This window comes from Lemur catta, chromosome 10, assembly GCF_020740605.2.
Source record: "Lemur catta isolate mLemCat1 chromosome 10, mLemCat1.pri, whole genome shotgun sequence".
NCBI lineage: Eukaryota > Metazoa > Chordata > Mammalia > Primates > Lemuridae > Lemur > Lemur catta.
The window spans coordinates 78,081,912-78,106,515 of record NC_059137.1 but is presented as its reverse complement, the minus strand read 5'-3'; the positions used below and the strand labels follow the sequence as shown (position 1 = coordinate 78,106,515).

The 24,604-nt window shown below is 43.4% G+C and overlaps 1 protein-coding gene across 1 annotated transcript in view; it reads left to right on the top strand.

Annotated features, from left to right (window-relative positions):
- The window catches only part of SLC28A3 (solute carrier family 28 member 3), a 60,717-nt gene that overhangs the window by 18,294 nt on the left and 17,819 nt on the right, over positions 1-24,604 (top strand). Inside the window, exons 3-8 of the mRNA XM_045562232.1 lie at positions 12,967-13,065; positions 16,217-16,299; positions 19,220-19,311; positions 20,624-20,813; positions 23,034-23,178; positions 24,374-24,487. Coding sequence (XP_045418188.1) covers positions 12,967-13,065; positions 16,217-16,299; positions 19,220-19,311; positions 20,624-20,813; positions 23,034-23,178; positions 24,374-24,487 — 723 coding nt within the window. The remainder of the gene's footprint in view (positions 1-12,966; positions 13,066-16,216; positions 16,300-19,219; positions 19,312-20,623; positions 20,814-23,033; positions 23,179-24,373; positions 24,488-24,604) is intronic.

The following is a 24,604-nucleotide window of genomic DNA, read 5'->3' as shown; positions in this document are numbered from 1 at the left end:
ATTTATTGATTTTTTTTTTTTTTTGGCCTAACAGATGGTGTATCCTGGGCACTTGAGAAGAATGTATATGTATTTTACTGTTGCTGGTGGAGTGTTTGTATAAATCTGTAAGGTCTACTTGGTCAATAGTATTGTTCAATTTCTCTGTTTTCTTACTAGTTCTCTAGTAAGTATCTCTCTAGTTCTATCCATTATTGATGGTGAGGTATTGAAATAGCCAACTAATGTTGAATTGTCTATTTCTCCTTTAATTCTGCCAGTTTTTGCTTCATGTATTTTAGAGCACTTTTATTAGGTACACATATGTTTACAAATATTAGCTTTTTGATGGATTGACCCTTTTACCATTATAACATGTCCTTTGTCCCTAGAAACAATTTTTGTCTTAAAATCTATTTCATCTGATATTATGGCCACTCTTATTTCTCTTTTCATGGCATATATTTACCATTCTTCTCTTTCAACCTATTTAGGTCTTTAAATCTAAAGTTTTCTCTTGTAGACAGTATATAGTTGGATCATGTTTTATTTTCCATTCTGCCAAAGTCTGCCTTTTAATTGAAATTGAAGGATTTAATCCATTTATAGTTAATGCAATTACTAATAAGGTAGGATTTGCATCTGTTATTTTGTGTGTGTATGTGTGCATATATATTAATACATACTGTCACACACACATACACATATAACATATAATATTATGTCTGTTTCCCCCTTCATTACTTCTTTTGTGTTAGATGGATATTTTCTAGTGTGCCAATTTCTTGCCTTAGCTTGTTTTCCCCAACTGTTATTGCCACCTCAGCAGCTGCCTATGCTAAACAATTTCCGCCAGGGAAATAGTACTGAGTAAGCTCTGAGTCAGATCAAATAAAGACAAGGGAGATTTTCTAAGATCAAATAATTACAGTTTTCTGGGAATTGCACTTTGAGGCGAGCTCCACTCCATTTTGCTCCCGCAATAGGCTGTAAGCTACTAGTATTCATTGTGATTGTGGGTTGTTAAGGCTATCATGAGTGTGGGGAGAGAGGACTAAAACTAGGGAGATTTAAGATACCACAAAGCTTGATGTTCTAAGATTCAGTCATTTAACTTGAAAAACACTCTCTGGATTGCTGCAAGCCTTAGTATTTTTTCAAAGTTCTAAGAAAGTAAGTTTGACAGTTGTCAATGGGTTGAATGGTACTGACCACATCTCTAGGCTAGAATATATTGGAGTATGGCCGGGGCTGAAGTTCTGAGGCTCACGGCCATTACTGTAGCCTTTTACCAAAACTGGGGTAAGAATTTAGGCATCTAATGGTCACAGAACAAGGAAAAGAGAAGGAGATTGAATTCTATTGTTTCTGTTACGAATGTACCAAGAGAGATGCCCTGCTGATTTTAAGAGGCTTCCTTTGAGGCTCTGTTTCTGTTGAATACAGAGTGAGATCTGGGTTGTTACCCATCGCTTGTCAGTAATGATTGGAAAACTGCTGATCAGCCATAGGGCCATCAGCTTCAGGTGGCTCACAAGGCATCGTGTCCTGCAAGCACACCCCTGACCTTCAGAAGGCTCCAAAGGTTTTCAGGAAAATGCTCTTACTTCAATTAGGATAGAACCAAGACTGGTTCCCAGGTTGTACTTTCATTTTTTGAACAAATTCAAAAACTTTGTTTTTGTTTTCTTTTCCTCTGTGAGGCAAAACTCTTTTGACGTAAGTGTGACATTTATTGATTCCACAAAAATGTATTGAGCTCTAACCTTGTTCTAGGAATTATGCTAGGAGCTGGAAACTGAAAGCTACTGTTTGTTTAAAATTAGTTAAACAATGACAAACTAGCTCAATACTGTCTGTGAAAAGTAGTGTTCATGGCATAAATAATGATAAAAACCTCCATTCCGCAGTCCCTTAATTTAAAGTGAGGGTGGTCTTTCCTGCTGAGCCCTCTTGTTCAGGCACTATTGATGTTGAATGGAGAAGCCGGGCCCTGGATGCTAACTGAACTATTATTTGTCAAACTGAAAAAAATCAAAGGTGAGAGAATCTGTAATTTCATATAGAAGGATCATTGTGAGCATGAAGCCTGGGCCTCTGTTGTGCCACAGAAGTTTGGAAGTCTCTTCCGATTACAGATTTAAGCAGACATAGAACTCCAAGTCTCTATTCCACAGAAGTTTGGAACTCTGTCTTCAGACTGTAGAGACAGGCAGACAGAGCGCGGCACAATTTTCACTCCACGCTATGATTCTGGATGGTTGGTAGCATCTAATTCCACTCCACACCTGGGCCAGGTGTTTGACCCAGAAGCCCCTTCCAGCCTTGGCATGACTAATTCTCTTCTTTTCCTTTAAAAGGACATTAAAAAAAAGAAGGATATTATACACATCTCGTTGTTATTTGGAAGTAAATAAAGATAGGGATTTCTTAGGAAAGTCACATGAGTCACCTGGTTAAGGAGCCTCCTGCTGGTGTTCAGGAACAAAGTAGATGATTGCTTGGAATGGTTGCGGCAGGAAGCAGGGAAATGTCCCTGAAGTCTTTCTCAATCCTCCTTCCGGGATCCTCGTTCTGCAAATTCAAAACTTTGTTTTTGTTTTCTTTTGCTCTGTGAGGCAAATCTCTTTGACATAAATGTGACATTTATTGATTCAACAAAAATGTATTGAGCTGTGATCTTGTGCCAGGCATTATGCTAGGAGCTGGAAACAGAGAGCTACTGCTTGGTTAAAATTAGTTAAATAATGACAAACTAGCTCAGTGCTGTCTGTGAAAAGTACTATTCGTGGCATAAGAAGGTGACTTCACCTAGTTTGGGGGTAAGGGAGTCACTCCATTTTCCAAATGTTCCAATGAACATTTTATATGCTTTTATTCTTTCATTCATTCATACGGCAAAGTATATTGAGCAACAACTGTGCTAGGTGTAAGGAAAATACTCAGTAGGGCACAAAGGATATGGCTCCCCAAGCTACCATGTCAAGCACTGTTTTTCCCATATTATATTATGTGTGGAAATCAAGGCCCCCCCCAAATGGAAGGCAGGAGAGGCATGAGCCGGGAGACTGACAGGGTGGGAAAGAGGCAGACAGGAATAGAGGCCAGTCCTCCTGATGTACCACAAGGCTTTTGCTAGTGGCAAAATCTTGGTCCCAAGAATCCAAAACCAATGATAAAGTAGGTTTAAAACTAAATTTGTCGGCCAGGCCCAGCGGCTCACACCTGTAATCCTAGCACTCTGAGAGCCTGAGGTGGGAGGATCACTTGAGGTCAGGAGCTTGAGACCAGCCTGAGCAAGACCAAGATCCCATCTCTACAAAAAATAGAAAAATTAGCCAGCATGGTGGTGTGGGCTTGTAGTCCCAGCTACTCAGGAGGCTGAGGCAGGAGGATGGCTTGAGCCCAGGAGTTTGAGGTTACAGTGAGCTACGATTGTGCCACTGCACTCTAGCCAGGTTGACAGAGCAAGACTCTGTCTCCAAAACAAACAAACAAAAACCCCTAAATTTCTAAACTCTGGAGACTCAGGAACATTCCAAAATAAACTAGCCAGGCACATTATAAGGGGTTTTAGCTAAAGGAATGATATAAATTCCTCCATGAAACATGGTCATTAAGAGACCCATTAATGTGAGGCGAGGTGCTTTTCTCCACGGGAGAGTGTCAACCGCAGTCCAAAAGGTACCAAGACAGGCAAAGCTGCTCTCCTTGGACAGTCCGGTGGCCTTGCTGTCCTGACCGGCCTGTCTGGGAGAACGCCAGAGTTCCCAGTAGCACAATCCATGCTGCTCACTGACGGGGCCTCCTTCCTGTGGGTGCCCCTCCCTTTCAATTGTGTCACTTTATAGCTTCGCTAGCTTTTCAAATTTTTTTAACTTTTCTAATTCAATTTACTGAGCCCCGAGTTTCTCATCTACCAGACTCCATTGGTTCAGAAACAACTGCAAGGAAGAAGCTGGTTAGAGAGTACAGGTCTAATTTGTGCAGCCACGGAGATTTGAAAGAAAAATTGCTTAATTGAAGGCGGGACCCAAACAGGTAAAGCAAGTGGGAGCAAAGGTCCGCTTGCACGGTATGTCCGGTCCAGCAAGGAGTCAGACAAAGGTGCTCACAGAGACATTTCTAGGAGCCAGCAAAGGTTAGGCTTCCTGTTGGCTCACATTGTCTCTTCCCTGTTCCCCTGCAGAGTGTAAAGTCTTCACCTCAGCGAAGAGGAAGAAAGAAGTTGAGGAGGAAGAATTTAGAAAGCATAGGAGGGGGTGGGAGAGGCAGCCTGTAGTGCTCCCAGTACGGACTGTACTGTGTGTGGCCTAGACCTTGGCCAGAGATAAATCGCCTTTGGTGAAGGAGTAAGGTGATGAGTTTCTGAGAAAAGGCAGATTGGGGGTGGCTGCAGGGAATGTCAGCGGAGGGCCACAGATAGGAAGGCTAAAAATCCCGTACTGAATCATGAAAAGGACAAAACAAGCGATTCAGAGTCAGACTGCCTGGACTTGCCGGGCCCACCATTTAGGCAACACACCTCATTTCTCTGTCCCTGTTTCTTCGTCACAAACTAGGTATCCCAATACCCCACATCATAGGACTATTAGGAAAGAAACGTAAAGCACTGGTGCCTAGCAAATGCTCAGATATCAGCTATTAATCAAATCATTTAATTGGAGATGCTGTTAATGTTTTTTGTTCACTTTTTTTTTCACTTTTGTTTATATTTTTATTTATTTTTTGTAGAGGTGGGGGTCTCAATATACTGACCAGGCTGATATCCTACTCCTGTTCTCAAGGGATCCTCCTGCCTCTGCTTCCCAAAGTGCTGGGATTACAGGCAGGAGCCACCACACCTGGCCAAAATCTGCCTCTTTTTAGAGCAAATACTGGAATCTGCTGTTGAAAGACCTATGAATGGAAGTTGCCAACATGCAGCTTTGAATTGCCATCATGTGGGCAAAATGGAAAACTTCAAATCCCTTAGGTCCTGTCAGCTTGGGAGAGGTTGGCTTTCAATGTCTTGTCTCATTGAAGGACTTTCTAAAGTTATTTTTCAAATATTTTGGGTCATTCTGAGCCATTTCCTATTTAGTTAGTCAAATGCATTTCTTAAGAAATGTTTTATATACTGTAAATTTATTCTATGTGTTTCTAAAAGTAGATTAGAGGTCAATTTTATTGAATGTGCAGGAAGATCCCAAGTTGTGATACTGCTGTATAAGCCCAACAACTGCAAAAACAAAACACGATTTTGAATAGCTTAAGGGCTATTTCAGGTGCTCCAAGATGAAGCTATCATTAATGATGTCCAGGGTCTCTTGACACAAACTTTATCTCTCCCTCTTTTCCTTCTTGTTCTATCTCATTACAATGACAGATTTTAATAAAGAAGTGAAGCCATGTTTCCTTTTCCTATTTTAAGAAATAAATCATTTTGGGACCTATCTGACCAAATTGTTTCACAGACAGGTGTTATATTCTTGATATCTTTTTTCATGCTATAAATATTATTTGGCATAGAATGGTTCTTAATCTCACAAACTTTGAGTATCAGGAGCCCTATAGAAAAAAGATTTCCCATCATTGGCCAGCTGTGCCCATGGTGAAAGCATTTTTATAAACAAAAAACAATCTATAATCAATCACCTTGCAGTCTGAATTTTGACCCCTTCAGACAAAGTAGGGAGTTCCCTATTTTAAAAACAAATTGTGGTCCGGCTCAGGGGGCTCGCACCTGTAATCCTAGCACTCTGGGAGGCCAAGGCGGGAGGATCTCTTGAGGTTAGGAGTTTGAAACCAGCCTGAGCAAGAGCAAGACCCCGACTCCGCAAAAAATAGAAAAATTAGCTGGGTGTGGTGGTGCACACCTGTAGTCTCAGCTACTCGGAAGGCTGAGGCAGGAGGATTGCTTGAGCCCAGGAGTTTGAGGCTACAATGAGGTATGATCGGGTCACTGCACTCTACCTGGGGTGACAGAGCAAGACTCTCTCTCAAACAATAATAATAATAATGATATGCTGAAGTAAAAAAGAAAAAAAAAAACGGAGAAGGAATGAGAGTAAGAGGAATCTTAGTTTCAGTCGATAGATTCAAAGTGATTATATCCTTGTTTGTTTATCTTTTTTCTTACTTGGAAAGTGTTTAGCTAGTGAGCATTTCCAGTTGCTCCTGAGTAAACAGGTCACATCTTTGGAATTTAAGAAACAGTCCAGGTCACTCCAATTAGCCTGTAGAAATAGAAGTAGCCTCTTGAACTTTTTAGTAGTGCTTCTCATGATTACCATTAATCAATTGTACAGTTCATGGTTGACAGCTTTTCTTCTCAACTCCCTGAGAACAGGACCATATACGCAATCCCCAGCATCAGCAGAATGTCCAGCCCCGTAATAAATGCACAAGAAATATTTGTTGGAGGACCGAATGAGAATTCCTAGGACAGAGTCCCTAGGAACTCCGAATATAAACATTCAGAGTTGAGTAGAAAAGGCTGGAGTGGCACAGGAAAGAGAGAAGGCACAGTACAGGTCGTGGGAGGAAACTAGCAAAGTGTATTACAGAAGTGGGGACGGGAGCCTTTTAAAGGCGTGGCACACTGTGCATGATAACAGCCGGATTCAGGCCAGGTGCTGTGGCTCACGCATGTAATCCAAGCACTTTGGAGGCCAAGGCAGGAGGATCACACGTGAGGCCAGGTGCTTTGAGACCAGGCTCTCGGCAATATAGCAAGACCTGGTCTCTACAAAAATAAAATTAATTTTTTTAAAAATTAAAAAAAAAATGAATTTAGGGAATAGAAAACTTGACTTTGACAGGAGTGATTTCCATGGAGAGGTAGGCGTGGAAGCTAGGCTGGAATGGGTTGAAGAGTGAATACGTGTAAGGCAAGAAAATGGAAGCAGTAAGTACCGACAGAAGGCTGGCTTTTGTGGAGGAGAAATACTTACGGGTGAATTCTTGGCTTCGGGGCAATAAAAAGTTGATAAAGCTGCAAATAGTAGAGAATCAGGGAGGGAAGGGCTGAGTAACACCATGTGTGGGAGAAGCACAGCGTGCTGGGGCTGGCAGGAGGGAGTGAAGGTGGTGTCACATTATTGCTCTCGGGTCGCGGTTCTCTGTGGGTGACTTCAGACTTCTCTGGTCTTCTCCCTCCTAAGTGCGTAGGAAGTTCTTACGGGAGTGTCTTCCCCCGTTCAAACAAACCAGCCTGAGCCAGAAAAACGCAAAGAACAATAACGGAAAATTAGAACCAGATTGAAATAATTACACAGTAACAAACACAAATATCAGAAGCTGCAATAACAGTGAAAGATAACCGGGCAGTGCAAAGGGCAGTGATGCGAAGCAGACGACTCTGCATTTATGCATTTAACTAGCCCCCGGCCCCGGAAATCCTGTATATGAAAAAGAAAGAAAAAATATACTTCAATTTGTTCTGGAATCATAATCCCTGGAGTTTTTAGATTTTGATTCATCAAAGACCTTCAAAACATACTATCAGTCCTTTTATCATAATTTCTCCATTTATCCTTCGTGTAGCTTCTTCCTCTAGCAGTTTCTTGAGGAAAGTTCATAGAAACCATATTCTGTGAGTACTCATATGTTTGAACTCTCTTAAAAATCTGATTATAAACCTTCTTTTAATTTTTCTCCTTTGGGAACAGCACTCTGCCTCTTCCCCCTTTTCCTGCTATTCGCATTTGTAGGGGTTTCCCCTGCCCCCCGGCTCACAAAGCTCACAAGAGGAGAGGGAATGTTGGCAGTGTTCTGAAGCCATAGCCATGGCTGGCGTTACTGCCACTCACAGCAACAACATGCAGAGGCCTGACTCCTTGCACCCAGTCCAAAGATCCCTCAGCACTAAGAGATAACATAATCGTGCCAGGGAAGTGTGGCAGCAAGCCCCAGGCTGACCATGGGGGTCTCTTCCCACAGGTACTGTGGCTCCTTCCTGGGAGGCAGGAAAACTGGAAACCTGTCAAGGGAACGGTCTAGCTAGTGCCCATTAACTTACACTAAGGATTACACAAACCCAAGACTTGAGCCAGAAAGTTAACACCAGCCTAGTGGGTCAAGAACAATAGGAAGGCACAAGGGCTTCCAGATACCATCTGAAAATGCAGTCAGAGAATAACTTTATAGAGAAATGTCCATAAAACATTTGGCATTGGTAGATTATAAAAGCAAAAAAAAAAAAAAAAATGGGGGGTAAGAGAATAATCCCAAACAATTTGGAGAGATCCGATTCACCAAACACATGCTGAATTTGACAAGGCAAATTTCAAATATAGAGAACAAAGAGACTATAAATAGCCCAGAACAAGCAAGTGGGAAGAAAGCTAAACCATAAAATTAACATTATAGTCAATGAGCACTTGGCTATGTGTGCATTGGACTGAGCCACCTAACCCTGCTAGGTAGGAACCGCTTCCATTCCCACATGATGCGGTATGAACCCTCAAAATTCAGCCTGGATTTGAATCCAGGTTTGATCATGGAACCCAAGCTTGTAATCACAAATGCAACCCCAATTAATATTTACAAATCACTATCAGTATTCCCAAAAAACTGGTCCTAAGGTTTATGTTGAGCCCACTTCCTGTGATCTATTTACCTTGTGAGGCAGTTGCTCTATCCTAGTCCCATTCCATGTTCAGAGAAATGGATACAGAAAGGCTAGATCACTTGAAGAAGCTCAGAAGAACATTAGAAATTGCAGATGTATTTCTGACACCTTCATTTGTACAACTGAGTCTTCGAATATTAGAAATAAAGGAACCTTCTTGCAGGAGAAAAAGCAGTCCCCTACCATTTGGTTTCTGCTCAGTTGAGGAGATGCTATAAAGCTCAGCAGCCTCTGGGGATATCTTTTCCATCATTCAAAAACAGTTCTTGAACACCTCTGTGTCCGGCACCGGGCTGTGCACGTGGTATTCAGCAGAGAACAGGGGACTGAGTACCCAGCTGCTTACAGTCCAGTGGGTAAAACACAGATTTACAAATATGCACAGTCCCAAATCCAGTTGATATCATAGTCCTGTTTTTGTCCCAGGCATTGAGACCCTGACATACATGGCAATATTTAAGGCATCACTATGTCTCAGAATGCACCATATTGACTCCTTCTAGGCGGCTTACTTTAAAGGTGTACAGAGATGTGGAAATTAACCAGATAGAGTACATAGATAGATAAATAGTAAAATAGAATAAGCAACTTTGGTCACCAATCTAAAGCTGATCTGATAGTGTAAAGCCTTGCATCTGAGGTATATTACCAAACACTTCACAGAATCTGCTGTAAAGTGTGGGTCTCCGGAATCTCCATAATGACTCCCCAGGGAGTCCTCGGCAACGTCACAGTGGGCTGCTGGGCACACCTGCATCCTGCCAAAGGTCAGGATGAACATCTCCTCGGTGCTTGAGGTTTCTGTCCTTACCGCAGGCCTTGAGCCCAGCTGTGCTCCCTCAGCACAGCCCCTCATACATTCGGACCAAACGCTGTGGAGAAGAAAGGCTCCCTGGCACCGTGACGGCCAGTCTGCAGCAGGGAAACCACGGCCACAAGAACTGAGGAAGGGAATCCAGGCTGTGCAGTCAGAGCTCAGTGGTGGGGAGAGGCTGAAGAATGTCTCACTAGCCATGAAGACTGGACATGTCCGCAAAGGCAGGAGTGCCCACTTAGGTATTTAGAAGGATAGAGCCCACTTAAAACCAGGGTGCAGGATGGGAAGGCCACTATTCTGGGTTGAGAAATGACCACCAGAGCCTAAATGTAGTTTAAAAGCAGCCACAAGCACCCCTGGCACTTTCAACATGCCTGTCATTTCTACTCTTGTCCTTTATTACCTAGGGTTCAAACCGGGCCTTCTAAATTGGAAGGGAACCAACAGGAGTTAAACTGGTAGGTAGCCTAGTACGTCTTTCCCTGCGTGCCAGCTCCACAGGGTCAAGCTCTACAGACACAGTATGGGCTGGGCATGGGCAGTCTGGGTTGACGTCCCATCCCAGCCATTTCTGGCTGTGTAGCCCAAGTCCAGTGGTTCACTTATCTTTGCCTCAGTTTACTCATCTGTAAAAATAGGGATCACAGTACCCACTTCACAGGCCCTCTTATGAGGACCAAATGCAAAACTTCAGAGTTTAAGGCAACTGCCTCCTATCTACTGTGTCATTCAGAGCAAAATAAAAGGAAATACCAAAAGCAACAAGGGAGAAGTTAATTTCTAGTCCATCACCTTAACCACTGCACCACAACTACGTGAGAAGTTAATTTCATCTGGATAAAGAAGTCTGGGGTGGGCAGTGCAGAGCTGGTGTGAGTGTGCTGTGCTGCCCCAGGGTTGCAGGGGCCCAAGTTCCTCCTGACTCCCCACTCTGACATCACTGGGATGTGGGCCTTGTGTTCTGGCCCAGATGGAGCTATCCACACACCAGGCGGCAAGACAGGAAAGGACCAAAGGGACCAAGAGCACCTGCCAGCTTCCTTAAGGAACATTCCCTGAGCTGCCTGCCAGAGGACTCCTGCTATTGGCATTTCATTGGCAAGAATCTAGGAAGCTTTTTCTAGATGGCCCTGTGTCAGCTAAAACTCTTTGAAATGAAAGAGGCTACCGCAAATGAGGGAGAGGGGAGTAATTTGAGTAATTTCCAGTGTTCTCAAAGTTATCATGGCTTAGAACAAAAGGGAGAAAATAGAAAGGCCTCTCTCCATCTGTGCCTCCCTGTAACAGCCATTGTGGATCTGTCCTCACCGGAGAATCAGAAAGTGCAAGATCAAAGAGATGGTAGGAAACAAACCCCAGGCACAATGTGCTCCTAGCTACCCGGATCTGCCCTTCAAAGTGGGCTCAATCCAGGGCCATCACCCCTCTGCACACCTCAGAATGACAGCTAACTGGAGAAATTAAAAGTGGCACGTGAAAACTGCCTAGAAACACTCTTACACAACTCCCTCAGCCCTCTTACCCATTCAGTAGAGGGATGGGTAAGCCATGAGAACAGCTTGTGGGATGGTTGTAGGATGTTAGGCATGGAAAGGTAACTAGTAATCTGAATTGCTAAATAGATAGAAAGAAACAATGGGCTACAACGTCATCTGGGGCCCCGCATGGCAGCCCCATGATTGTAATTTGAAAAGAAGCAGAAAAACAGTTGTCTCAACAATCAATTTCCAGGTACTAATCAACGCCCACAATAACCCCATTAATTCTGCTGCAAATCCTCAAGTGGGTGACATTGTTCTTCCTGAAAACACTAAAAGGCCAAGGCGTACACTCTGCCAGTGCCACAGTATCAGTGAAAAATACATGCTGAGGTGCTCTTGTCACTTTTTTTTTTTTTTTTTTGGAGACAGGGTGTCACTCTGTTGCCTGTGCTAGAGTATGTGGGATGACATCATAGCTCACAGCAACTTCACACTCCTGGCATTAATCAATTCTCCTGCCTCCACCTTTGTTGCTACTTTTAAAAAGCACCCACCTTATTCCCCCAACAGACAGACAGACAGACAGACAGACAGACACACACACACACACACACACACACACACACACACACACACACACACACACACACCCTCTTCTGCTTTTATTAACTTTAAAAAGGCAGGATCCACCCTGTGTTCCAGACGTAAGTCTCAGATCCTGCCACTAGGTGGCAGGAATGATCAGCATCAGGAAGCTGAAGCTCCTAATGGAACCAGCAAATGTCGGGATCCTGGGAGGGACCCCAAGACACCAAACTGAAAGTGTGGTGGACGCATGGAGGGCTGAGGCTTGGGATGATGTGACCTGCTCAGTGTCACACATGTAATTAGTGTCACACACGTGATTAGCCCTAAGGACTAAGCCCCACAGTCACCTGTGTCCTGTTATTCCACAAGCTCGTGCTCGGTTTTGTTTCTAACTTGAAAATATGTATATACATATATATTTTACTTCCATGCTGTATATTCGTACGAAGTACCAGAGGTACTACTTTGCTGTGCTAATGGAGCATTAAAATCACCGTGGTTCATTAACTCACATGATTGATATGTGCGAGGAACTGCTGCTGCGAGCAAGGGACCCTGCCAAACTAAGCTATAAACTGCCGTAACACAGAAGGACGCATGGCAGCAATACTGATACGCGTAAATCATGTGTGTGCTGCCAGACGTTATTCATGTGTATTCGCTCTTGTTTTTCAATAAGTAGAAAATGCAATACAAGTTTGGACTGCAGTATTTTCCAAATTCTTAGGGCCAGAGACCTAATGTCAAAATCAAAGTCATATACTTGGTCTTTATTCAAAGACAAGGTCAAAGCCCTCAGGCTTGCAAGGGGCATTTCTGACACCATTTTTCAGTTGACTTAACAGAGAAAAGGGCAAATTGGGGTGAGATGGGAGAAAGACACCCCAAAAGAGATAAAAGAGAAACAAACCAGGTGTTTGTCACTTCTGGAAACCGGCTGAGTCCAGGACGCCCTCCAAGAGGGACTCTCACTCAGTTCCTTAAAGTAAAAGCAAGACAGCTTCACCAGAAGGCATTTTTCTTATGCTCATTACTACCAGAGATTGCTTTAAACCAAACAAAGCACATTTCAGCATCTCGTAAATACAACATCTAGGAATAAAATTATCCAACCTATGGTTTACTATATTTTATTTCATTTTTTAAGTTGGAAACCTGTGATGTGACAGAAAGGAGAGTGGAAATCTGCCCCCTCGCCCCTGCTCGGCTTGTTAAAGTTGCCTGGTCTAGATGAGGGACTGTCCACCCCGCTCTCTCCCTCAAGTTGGACCACAGCCATCCTTTCACTCAGAGCAAAACAAAGCAAAAATGAGCTGTTTCTTTATGAGCCCGAGCTTCACCAGCTTTTTCTTGAATCAGATGCCTCATCTGAACACCTAATCTTTGCTTGTCTCACCCCTCAAAACTCTTCTAGGTATCATTCATTGAAGAACATTTGTTTCTTAGCACTGACATTTTACTTTTACAATCTGTACTTTTTCCCTTAGGATGAAGAAGGCTGTTTAAAAAACCAGAACACGTCAGAAAACAACAACTCGATTAGGAACAGACCCGTGCAAAGCGGGGAGCATGGAAACAGCAAACAGGTATGGCTGGACGGTGGTTGTGTGACCCTAGTACCATGGTAACCGCTGCACAACAGGCCCCTGACAACGGTGGGGACAGAAAGTGTGACGCCCAGCCGGCACTCAAAGGAACGAATTACATGGTGATTACAGTGTGTATGTCACAGTTGGGAAGAAAACACACATGACCAAACAAAGGGACTTTGTTGTTTTACAACTGTCCTCAGAGTTCCTTGATGGGAAGAGTACCCAGGCTTTGACAATTATGGATTCCAAGCTCCATTCTAAGGGCAAAAAGCATGGGTATTAAAAAAAAAAAATCTAAATTTTAAGGTAGCTGAGGCAGATAGAGGAAGGCTCTAATATGGTTCTAACACTGTGTCCATAATGTCCTAGGGCTTCTCAGCGGCACCTAAATTTACACCAGTCTGAGGAACTCAGTTTTATTTCACTTATATTGAATTCTGGGTAGGATTTTATTTAAAGGGAGCTTTCTGCTGCTAAAAAGGTAAGAAAAATGACCCATGTAGATCATCCTTTAAAAAGTAATTCTGGGGGCAAAAAAGTTTAAAAAAAAAACTATACCCTAATAAATAGTGCAATGCTCTGAAAAAAAGAATAAAGTGAATTAAATTAAAAAAAAAGTAATTCTGGGTTCTCACTAATGTATCATTTTGTGGGGAGTTTTCTCATGATAAAAGAATAATTTTTTTAAAGTAGGAAATTTGAAAAAGTATTGCACAATTTGGGAGACAAAAGAAAAGGCTTGTAATTCAAGAAAAAAAAAAATCGGTGCCTAACATCTTAGACCTTTGTCCTTTATACAAACATACAGCCACATGCAAGTGTCACCTATATTGGGATCACACTGTAAATTACAGTATTAGGTAATCATCTATTTCACTTTATATATTCTTAGAAAATGGTCATGTTACTAAATATCCTTCAAACAAAAAAGAAAACAGTACTCAAGTTCACATACAAACTTGCACATGGATGTTTGTAGTAGCTTTATTCATAATTGCCAAAGATTGGAAGCAACCTCGATGTCCTTCAGGAGAAGGCTAGATAAATAAACTGTGCTACATCTGCACAATGCATTATCTTCAGCACTAAACAGAAATGAACCATCAAGCCTTGAAAAGACATGGAGGAACCTTAAATGCATATTAGCAAATGAAAGAAGCCAATCTAAAACGGCTCCATGCTGTATGATTCCAACTATATGACATTCTGGAAAAGGCAAAACTAAGGAGATAGTAAAAAGATCAGTGGTTTCCAGGGAGCAAGGGCCAGGAGGAAGTAGGGATGAATTTTTAGGGCAGTAAAGCTATTGTGTGTGATGCCATAATGGGGGATACACATCATCATACATCCGCCCAAACACATAGAACGCACAGCACCAAGAGTGGACCCTAATGTCAACCGTGGATGGTTGATGGGTGGTGACGATGTGACAATGTAAGTTCATCAGTTGTTAACAAATGAACTGCTCTGGTGCAGGGTGCCCACAGTGGGCGAGGCTGTGGGGAGAGGGACAGGGGGAGGGAATGCACAAGGAATCTCTGTACATTCAGCTCAATTTTGCTGCGAACCTAAAATTGCTCTTTTTAAAAAAAAAAGTAGTTTCCCGTTTTTTGACAAGCAAAAAATTTTTAGATGTTTTATGATGGTAAACAGGAATATGAAGACTGAGGAGTAGCCACTGGATCTGGCAACAACGGGCCTCGGGTGGCCTTGGCAGGAGCCACTCAGTAGAGGCTCAGTCACAGGGGGCTGAGAAGTGAGCAGGGTGTGAGTAGTGGCCACAGAGAAGGGAAGCAACTCTGCAGGGCTCTGGCTGCGCACACAAGGAGAAGGGGCAGATGTCATGACTGTGGGGGTTAAGGAGCTTTTGCTGCTGTTTTTGAAAGATGAGAAAGGATTGAAAAATGAAAACAGAAGAAAACAATAGTAATGTTAGATACTTCATGGACAATAGGTCATATGGGGTACTTCCACTGGAAGGAAATAATAGTGAAGATCATTTAAATAAAAAATTTACCAAACATTAACTGTAGGCAAGGCTAGGTGTTAGATGTAAATAAATGAATACAACTCATCTCTACCACGTCCCCAGCAGCTGCAGCTTGGACTCAGCTGGTTTCTCTTCCAATTATCCTCTCACCTTCCTCGTTTCTGGGGTCCAGCCCAGAGAACCCATGTCATCTGGGTCAGAAGGACAATGGAGCTTGGCATCAAAGGACTGTATGATTTTTGATGATCCTTTCAGCCCAGAAACATGCTCATGATTTACTTCTATGATTTTTTTTAAGAGAATCAAAGGCTACATTGGATATGACAGAACACAAAAGCTGAGATTTGTCATTATGTGTCTTAGAGCACACCCCAAACTGTTCCCAATGTGTATACTTCCTGCCCAGCTTTCACTACCATTGGTAACAGTAGCCAGCCCTATTGTTTGAGACATTATTACAGAGTGCAGACAGGTAGGAAATCCTCTGCATCCTGGGATTACGGGCCATGGGTATGTGAAATGTCAAACTGTACCTAGAAAGGTTGTCCATGAAAAAAATAGCCCAGGGATATACTTCACTCAGTTAATGAGAGCCAGGGCTGGCTGAGAAGAGAAATATTCCTCTTTAGCCTGACTGAAAGAAGAACCCTAGTTCCAAGGGGAGGTTTATCAGCTCTCCAAGATGCCGAGCTTGCGTTCGTATCCGCAGACCCAGCCTTGGGCTGCCAGGAAAATAAATCCAGCTGTGGTCTCAGTCCTTTGGAAACAGGGCTGGCAGAGTATTAAGGGAGATTTATGCAGCCTCTGTTATTAACTTCATTTAGCACTTGGCTGAAAACGGAGCTGGGGTTGAATGATTACAGTAGAGACAGGAGCAAAAAGCACAAATATGAGCCTGTCCCTTAAGAAAAGGAAAAAATACCAACTGCTCCTTTGGAAGGAAAGGGAGAATTAAATGTGATCCTGGACTTTTTTGTGATAATAGGAGGAAAGAAAATGTCTGTGCAGTAGATAATAGGAGCCATCTTCTTGCATAATAATTTAAAGGGACTTATTGAAAGCTCTTTGCCAGAGTTCTAAGCAAAGAAGGCTGGGGTCCATTACGCCTACGATTCTCATTATCCCATCTCTGCTCCGCCGATGTTTGGTTTCTAGGGTGAAGAACGAGTTACCATTGAGCAGGATTCTACAAGAAACAAGGATGACGTGGAGGACGACCAAGAGATGCACGAAAAGGGGTACAGTTTTTAAACCAGAGAAATAACCACACCTACCTCCTATTTGGTTTCACCACTTTGTTTTGTCCCCACTTAATTTTTCACATCTCTTGTGATTTATTAGAGATTGTCACCACCCACCCCCCATTCACTCTCCCCACGCAGCACCATTTTCAGAGCAATTAATGGAACTCTCAGATGATGAATGTGGTCAGTTCAGACTGCTGATGTCCCAGGAACCCAATGTCTAGATTTAAATTCACCCATGACAGTTTTCTAATTAAAGGTGTAAATTATCAACTAATTGCTCCAGTCCATACCAAAGTATTTAATTCATCTTCTCGATGTCAATCAATAGCAATAGATTTCTCAAAACCCGATCCACTTTAAACCCCAACAAACTGTTGCTCTCACCTTATAGTGTCCCAAAGGTATTCCAAGTCCTTACAACTCTGTAAGGGAAGAGAGGCAAGATTATTTTATTTTCTGAACCAGGAAAATGAAGCTCAGTGGAGTGACTTGCCCACATCAGCTAGAGAGGACAGAGTCAGCTTACAATTTCACCTTCTGATCCTAGTTCGGGTTTGTCTACTGCTCTACCATCACACTACAGTATTTGTCCATTTTCTAAATTCCTATTTAAATGTTATTCACATTCCTATGTCTCTGAGGAACTTTGTTTTTATGTATCGGAAGATACCTCTGGCGTTGGTCAGAACCGGGGTTGGGAATGCCTGTCACATATATACCATGGTCAGAAGCCTGTGCTCAGGTTCACCCTTCATTTTACTTTATGAGCCTCTGACGCTGGGAAATTCTCTTGGGTGTTCAGGGGGACTCAGGTTTCAGTGATGTTAATGGGACTGAAATCACTACCAGGAGGCTGGGAATGGTTCAGCCTGGAAAACCAAATGACCAAAGATGCCTATTTCCAGCCACCTTACTTTATGCAGAGTCAGATTTGCTATAATGGACTGACTACACCCATTCCCTGGCATTAAAGAATCTGACTGAGTGAACCTACAGTAGATGGATGTACCCTATTAAATGCCACCCTCTGTGCTGCCACTTTTTAGCACTGTAGCTTCAACTCAGTAATGCACCATTGGTCTTTCCTCAATCAGCCCATGAGAAACAGTCTTCACTATGCTTGTATGCACCCAGGGTCTTCTAGAGGGCTGTTTCTAATTGTCAGTACACAGATTCACACATATAACAATGGAAGTTTCATGAAAGTATCCCTATCATTCTTAGGTGTGACACCCCCTGATGCTTTCTTTTTTAATGGTAGATATCATGTGTGGACTTCACAATCCACTAATGGGTCCCAACTCTCAGCTATAAAACACTGTTCCAGATAAGCAGTATGCACTCCCATTCTGCTTATCTATGAAATCGAGGAATGCCCTTTGAGCACCCTAATATCCAAAGCCCTACTCCTGGTGCTGCTGTGTGTGGCTCACAGACATCTACTCTCCAGGATGTTACTGTCAGTAATGGGTTTATAACAAATCACAATCAAAGAAGACAGTAAGAATAAAGGGCAGAGGAATGTGCTTCTCTGAAAAGATGCAAGAAAGCTTTCTAGAAGGACTTGAACTGTGTCCTGAAGCTTCAGAGGTGGCTGAGTCCTGGACACACAGGCAAGACAATTGGAAGTGGAGGCATTAACCAAGGGGAGAGCAGGTGTCCCAGATAGGGGTCAAGTCCCCTGAGATCCCAGAGACTGGGAATCGTCTATATGGGGTGAGAAATGGTCATTTTAGAAATGCTATCCAGTGGTCTGGAAGTGGTAATGGTTAAATGTGTATGTAAATTCCTCCCACCCCACCTCAAGTGGGAGAACAGGAGGCCTCCAAGGAAAGAGGCTCCTACCTGGGGACAAGAAGATCCCCGGAGGAGAGGAGAGCCACTGTGGCTATGGTCCCGTGACCTCTCCAAAAGCACTCCTGAGGGACCACTGGACACCATCCTCCCCAGGAGACATGATGAGACATACACATCACTCATGTGCTTCCTACCCACCTGTATCAAAGCCCTGGACAGGCCCGGGCATGGTGGCTCACACCTGCAATACTAGCACTCTGGGAGGCCAAGGCAGGAGGATCGCTTGAGCTCAGGAGTTTAAGACCAGCCTGAGCAAGAGCGAACTCCATCTCTACTAAAAATAGAAAAATTAGCTGGGCAGTACGGTGCAGGTCTGTAGTTCCAGCTACTCGGGAGGCTGAGGCAGGAGGATCACTTGAGGCCAGGAGTCTGAGGCTGCTGTGGTTAGGATGACACCACTGCACTCTAGCCAGGACAACAGAGTGAGACTCTGTCTCCAAAGAAAATGCCCTGGACAGAAACAGACATTCCACTAATTCCCGAACTTTCCGAGAAAGCTGTGACAACCCATTTGTTAATAGCCCTCAAATCCACAAAATCCTGCTTTGCCTTTAATACATACCCAGTGAAGTCAGTCAGTCTTGGACTAAAGGGAATGGATGGTCTAAGACAGGGATCCACCAACGTGCTCAAACTTTGGGGAACCAGGAGGGATGGCAGTTCTTCAGCTTTTTATTTTTTTTTACCAGCAAACATTTAATAACCATTAGTTGAAGCTAACAGAGGCTCTCATAGACTAACCAGAAACACTCTCCTCCTGCGATTTGCTTCTGCTTTTGCTTGGTGATCCATCCCCCCTGCTGCCTTCCCGGCGTGTTTTCTGTATCTCCTTAATCCCTCGGGGCTTGGCACAGTTATTCAGTGAGGGTTGAGCCAAGTCATGGCTGATTTTAGTCTAAGATGAAATGAGTTTCCCATTTCTATTTTGTGAGACATATGCTTCACAAATTTGCTTGCTTGCCTGTTTTACAAAGCCTACTCTAGCCTTATCATGCCAGTTTATTTCATGTTTTTGATATTTACTTCTGGCTGCCTTTTTCCTTTTGTGTTACAGGTGTTTGGAAAAGAAGTACGATACAGTTTGTGATTTTTGTAGGAAACACAAAACCATTCTTCGGTACATCATCTGGGGCATTTTGTTAGCAGGTAAATAACAAACGGGGTGGGGATACCACAGTCTATTTTGGGGGGAATCCCTCAAATGTTGACTGTGTGGAAAGAGAATAAACCTCCTCCTGGCCCTCACTGAGTCACACAGAGAGGGAAATCAATAAGCCCCTATGTCTTGAGTCTCAGCAGGAGAAACCTACACAAATTGTTTGAGGCCAGCAGCTAATTTTTTGAGTCACCTCTCTCAAAGGCTCATATAGCTTTCATTTTTGTCACGTGGATTTGAGGGGGTAGAGTGGTTAATGCAAGCAATTAATGCTTTCTGTGAATGCAACCTGAGGATCCTAGGGCCCTCCAGCTCACTCCTCTTGCCCGAAGGCAAGACCCAATGTCTCCAGTTTTCACTCCCTCCAAAGCAAAGGGCTCCTCAGCCCATTTTAAAGGACACTCCTGTCATATAAAATACGGGCATTCCCACCCAAGCCCACAGACATTAATCCCAGACTGCTGCACCACTGAGGTCAGCGGTTTGCTGGTGCTCAGACAGCGGCAACAGGAAACAGCAGGGTTGGGAAACTTTCTCTCTGCCAGGCCAGAGAGTAGGCTAGGATAAGCTCAAAACCACATCACTCTGCCATTATAGTGAAAAAGCAGCCATAACAGTACATAAGCAGATAGACATGGCTGTGTTCCATCACCATATTGGTAGAACACAAATATGCAAACTCAATTGCACTTGCCACCTACAGAAACATATGGCAGGCCAAATGGATTTAACCTGCAGACCGTCTTTGCTGACCTTTAAGAGTAGGAAACTTTATTCTTATCCTCACATCTGCTCTTCAAAAGCAGCCACCTTGGTAACTGCCCTCACCCCTTGTCTTTGGACATTCTGTGGCACTTAGAGACATGGTCTATTGTTGGTAAGTCTATTTTCCTACTCAAGCTGAGGCCAAATGTGAGGTGCAAACCAGGGGAGTCAATACCCGTATGCTAGTGTTGCTTCAACACATGGCCTGTCTCTCATAGTAGCTGCCCTGCCAAGTCTGAATGCTACGGGGAAAAATGGTTAGTACTAAGTTGGGAGGCCCAATGATCCGGCCTCAAACTCAGTAGGTCCTATAAGAAAAAGGACCTAGCACCCTGTCCTCCTTGCTTTCATGGTGAGAATCTTAGGGACTTGGTTTGAAAAACATCAGAAACGCCCATTGGAGAAACCAGTAAACAAATCAAGAATGCTTCTGCATTCAATGGCCCCTTGATTAAACCTCCCCTTGCCTGACATCCAGGCTGAGGCTGGCATCCAGCTGGTATGCATGCTCAACGTCTGTGTTTGCTTCCTGGACAGGTTATCTGGCTATGGTGATTGCAGCCTGTGTGCTGAACTTTCACAGAGCCCTTCCTCTTTTTGTGATCACCGTGATAGCCATCTTCTTTGTTGTCTGGGATCACCTGATGGCCAGATATGAACCTCGAATTGACAAGATCCTATCTCCTGGCAGAAGGCTTCTGAATGGCCATTGGTTCTGGCTAAAGTGGTAAATGCAATCGGTTCTCTTATTGCAGTTGAAAGGGGTGTTGTTCTTTTCTAACACGGTTCCACGAATTTGTTCTGAAATTGCTTCCTCATTTATGGGATATTGAAGCTAGAAACAACCTAGGGAATGATCTGTTATAATGTCTTCATTTTACAAATAGGAAATCAAGGCCTAGATGAGGTGATGACTCACTTGAGATGTGTCCAAATGTCCCTACAAACTGCCTTAATTTCAAGTGTTATTAAATGATAAATGCTGTTCAAGGGATGTTAATCTAATAACTTTTCTTGTGCTGTATTAGATAGACAATTACATGCCCACGTATCAAGAAGCAGTCAGGAGTGTACAATAGTGGGAGGGTTTAGTCATAGCAGGAATGGCTTTAGCTCTCCCTCTAACCTGTCAGTGGAAGGGCTTCGTGATGGATCACTAATATCTGTCCTGGCACAAGACAGGGGACAGCAGCACGAATGCCATCTAATCTCAGTACCTATTTATAAAGAACTGTTCTATAAGTACAAAATGCTAGAGATTGCTGACAACACATCTGCAATGAGCTTTCATTTTCTGCAACTTTTTTCTTCTTATACAAGTTATACATAGTCTCTTTAAAATTTGTTTTCAAAATGCAGATCATAGAACAGAATTCAGTCTTGAATCTGATTTTTTCACTTGTATTCCTGTATGATTGACCATTTATTGTTCTTACAAATTTTTGCTATTTTAAATGTTATGATGAATATAAATCTTTATATCCATTTCTGATTGATTTAACCCACCACTATCTCATTCGTTGCACTTCTTTGTTGACTAGTGAATCCAAATAATTTTTCAGGCTTTCTTTTCTTTTTCTTTTCTCCTAATTTTCCTCCATGCTTTTTGCTCATTAAAAACTTAGGGTTTTGGCCGGGCATTGTGGTGCAGGTCTGTAGTCCCAGCTATTTGGGAGGCTGAGGCAGGAGGATCGCTTGAGCCCAGGAGTTTGAGGTTGCAGTGAGTTACGATGATGCTACTGCACTCTAGCCAGGGCAACAGAGCGAGACTCTGCCTCAGAAAAAAAAAAAAATTACTTTGTCAAGGATCACTAGCAGTTAACTAGTTGAAATTGTTGAAATTGTGACCTGTGGACTGTGATCAAAATACAACTCAATTTTTCTCATCCATCATCCTTTCAATTTAATTCAGTGGGAGCTACCTACCTCGTACTTTGTATAAAAATGCCAAAAGCTCACAACTCTTCTGCCAATGGTCACAGACACATTTTAAGTATCAGGATGTGCTTTCCCATACAATAATGAAAACTGTGAACTCGACCAAGAGTCCCATCTTTCCTCCCCAGCTTGAGCCTGCATTTCCCCTTTGTCACCTGCCCCTCCCCTTTGTCACCTGCCCCTCTACCACTCTCAAAGCCAGGAGAGAGACAGAGCTGGGACAGTTCGGACTTAGGGAGCTGGCCTCCTTGGGAGGAAGGGCCTGTGAAGTGTCAATGACAACTCCTTCCCATAGCCCCCACGTCCTGCGGTGACTGCTCAGTGCCTTCCCCTCGGCCTCTCTCTGTGGGACTTCCTCTCCCTCCAGGTGGCCCTCCCAGGTAGGATCCAGGACCAGCCTCTCCCCAGTGAGGCTTACATGGGATCTACCAGGAAATGTCCCACATCCTTGGCCTAATAAACTGGGATTGTGTAATCCCAACACAGCAGCCTTTCTGGCTCTGCCATGCAAACAGTGAGTCAGCCTTGTCCTGCCCGCTAGACTCCCCAGGGGAGTCCGAATCCAGGCTAAAGCCAGAGGCAGCTCTCTAAGGCTCTGGTGAGGTCCCCCAACTGCAGGGAACACATTTCAAGTTCCCCCTTCAAGGGGAGAAGGCAACACTTCACCCAACTCCCATAACAAGAGGTGGCAAATCCCAATACCTCTCTCAAAGAAATCACTGGACTTTCTCTCTAAACATCCTTTCTCCTCTCTGACCCCTTTATATAGCCTCGAATAGGCAAAGGGCCCAAGAGTTGTAGGGTGAGAGGGACACATTGCTTAATTTTTTGGCTATCTGCCATTACAACCAGAACCAAAAAGGGTCTGTTGCAATTCACAGAAGCACAGCTTCCTGGTCCCGGGGTGTGTTACTCTCACTCATATTTTTTGTTTGCTAGTTTAAGCCTGATTATGATTCTCATGTCAGCACAACAAATGATGCCAGTGCTTCCCTTCCTGCTCTCTTAGGGTGATTTGGAGCTCCCTGATCCTGGGGGTTATCTTCTGGCTGGTCTTGGACACTGCCAGGATGGGCCGACAGCATCTGGTGTCCTTCGGTGGGCTCATAGTGTACATTGTCCTGTTGTTTCTGTTTTCTAAGCACCCGACCAGAGTAAGTATGAAATTGATCTTTTGGGTTTTCCCCCCCATGTATGAATTACTCAAAATACTGAGGGTGAGAGAATTTAACTAGTAGTCAATATTTTTCTTGCCTTGCTATGATTATTTAAAGTGGCCACATGGTGCTCTATTTCCTGTTTCACCCTCAGTGTTTTTCTAGTTACACAACCAGGGAGACATTCTCTCCCTGTCAAGTCCAATTTCTGTTCATGTACCACCCCCATCAACCACATGTAAAGGGAAAACTCATCTATTTTGATCCATATTTCCCCAGACCAGTAAATAATCTAATATTCTGCCATTGGATCCTGCAGTTTATCAACGTACCATTTGCAATTTGGTCTTTTTTACTCCAAAAATTTGTCCTTATACAGTTCTCCACCCCCAGTCTCCCGAACCCGATTCTCATCCTTGCTCTGTCAGCTGGTAACCCATGAACTGGGCAAGAATTCCGAGACACTGAGGCTTCTTGGCAAACTCTGGAAGACTTTACCAGTTAAAAGACTGACCCAAGAGAAGAGCATTAATGAGAGACCAAGTTCACCTAATATGACCCAAATCCTTTGCCCTGCTTGGGTAAACATCTCTGTTGTCTGTGCTTAATCACATAGTTCTTTTCAGACCACTCAGCCCTGCATCAAAAATGAAAGCAGATGAGTGTCCCTTCCTGCTATGTCCTGGGTCTGCATTAGAGTTTCTGGGTCCCTTTCACAGTGAAACGAGAGCCCCTTGACAGGGCAGAAAATTACTTACTTAGAAATTATCAGATCAACAAACCTTGGACACACAGAGAAATCATGTTCTGCCTTTCCATTTTCCAGATGGGAAATAAATAATTATATGTGTCCAATATTTGCAACATGACTAGGACAGCCAGATCCTCCCTCCTTTAGTGGCCCTTAGACTGCTGTCCATGTCTAAGTTATTTAGCAGAACATAATGGCTACCTACTTTTCTGGGAGCGAAGGCTGCAAATTCAGGCTTAGGGAGAGGGAACACAATCCTGAGTTTTGAAAAGTATGATCCTATCAAGGGATTCCACATGCATGACTGCTTTGGCCATCCCAAAGAAGGTGGGTCACAGGCCACATCTGAGAATGCTTCCAAGGAAATAGTGATCCTTCAGACACATGCCAAAGTTAGCATTAATTTCCTACTAAGATATCCTTCTTGATCTTTCTGCATAGGTTTACTGGAGACCTGTCTTTTGGGGAATTGGGTTACAGTTTCTTCTTGGGCTCTTGATTCTAAGGACTGAACCTGGATTTATAGCTTTCAATTGGTTGGGCAAACAAGTTCAGGTAAGTTTGGTTCAAAAGAACACCTTGCTTTTATATGATGCATTTAACTTCTGGATGGAATTCTCAAGACATGTTAGAAATAGATTTTTCTGCATTAGTTTACCCAAATTTTAATCC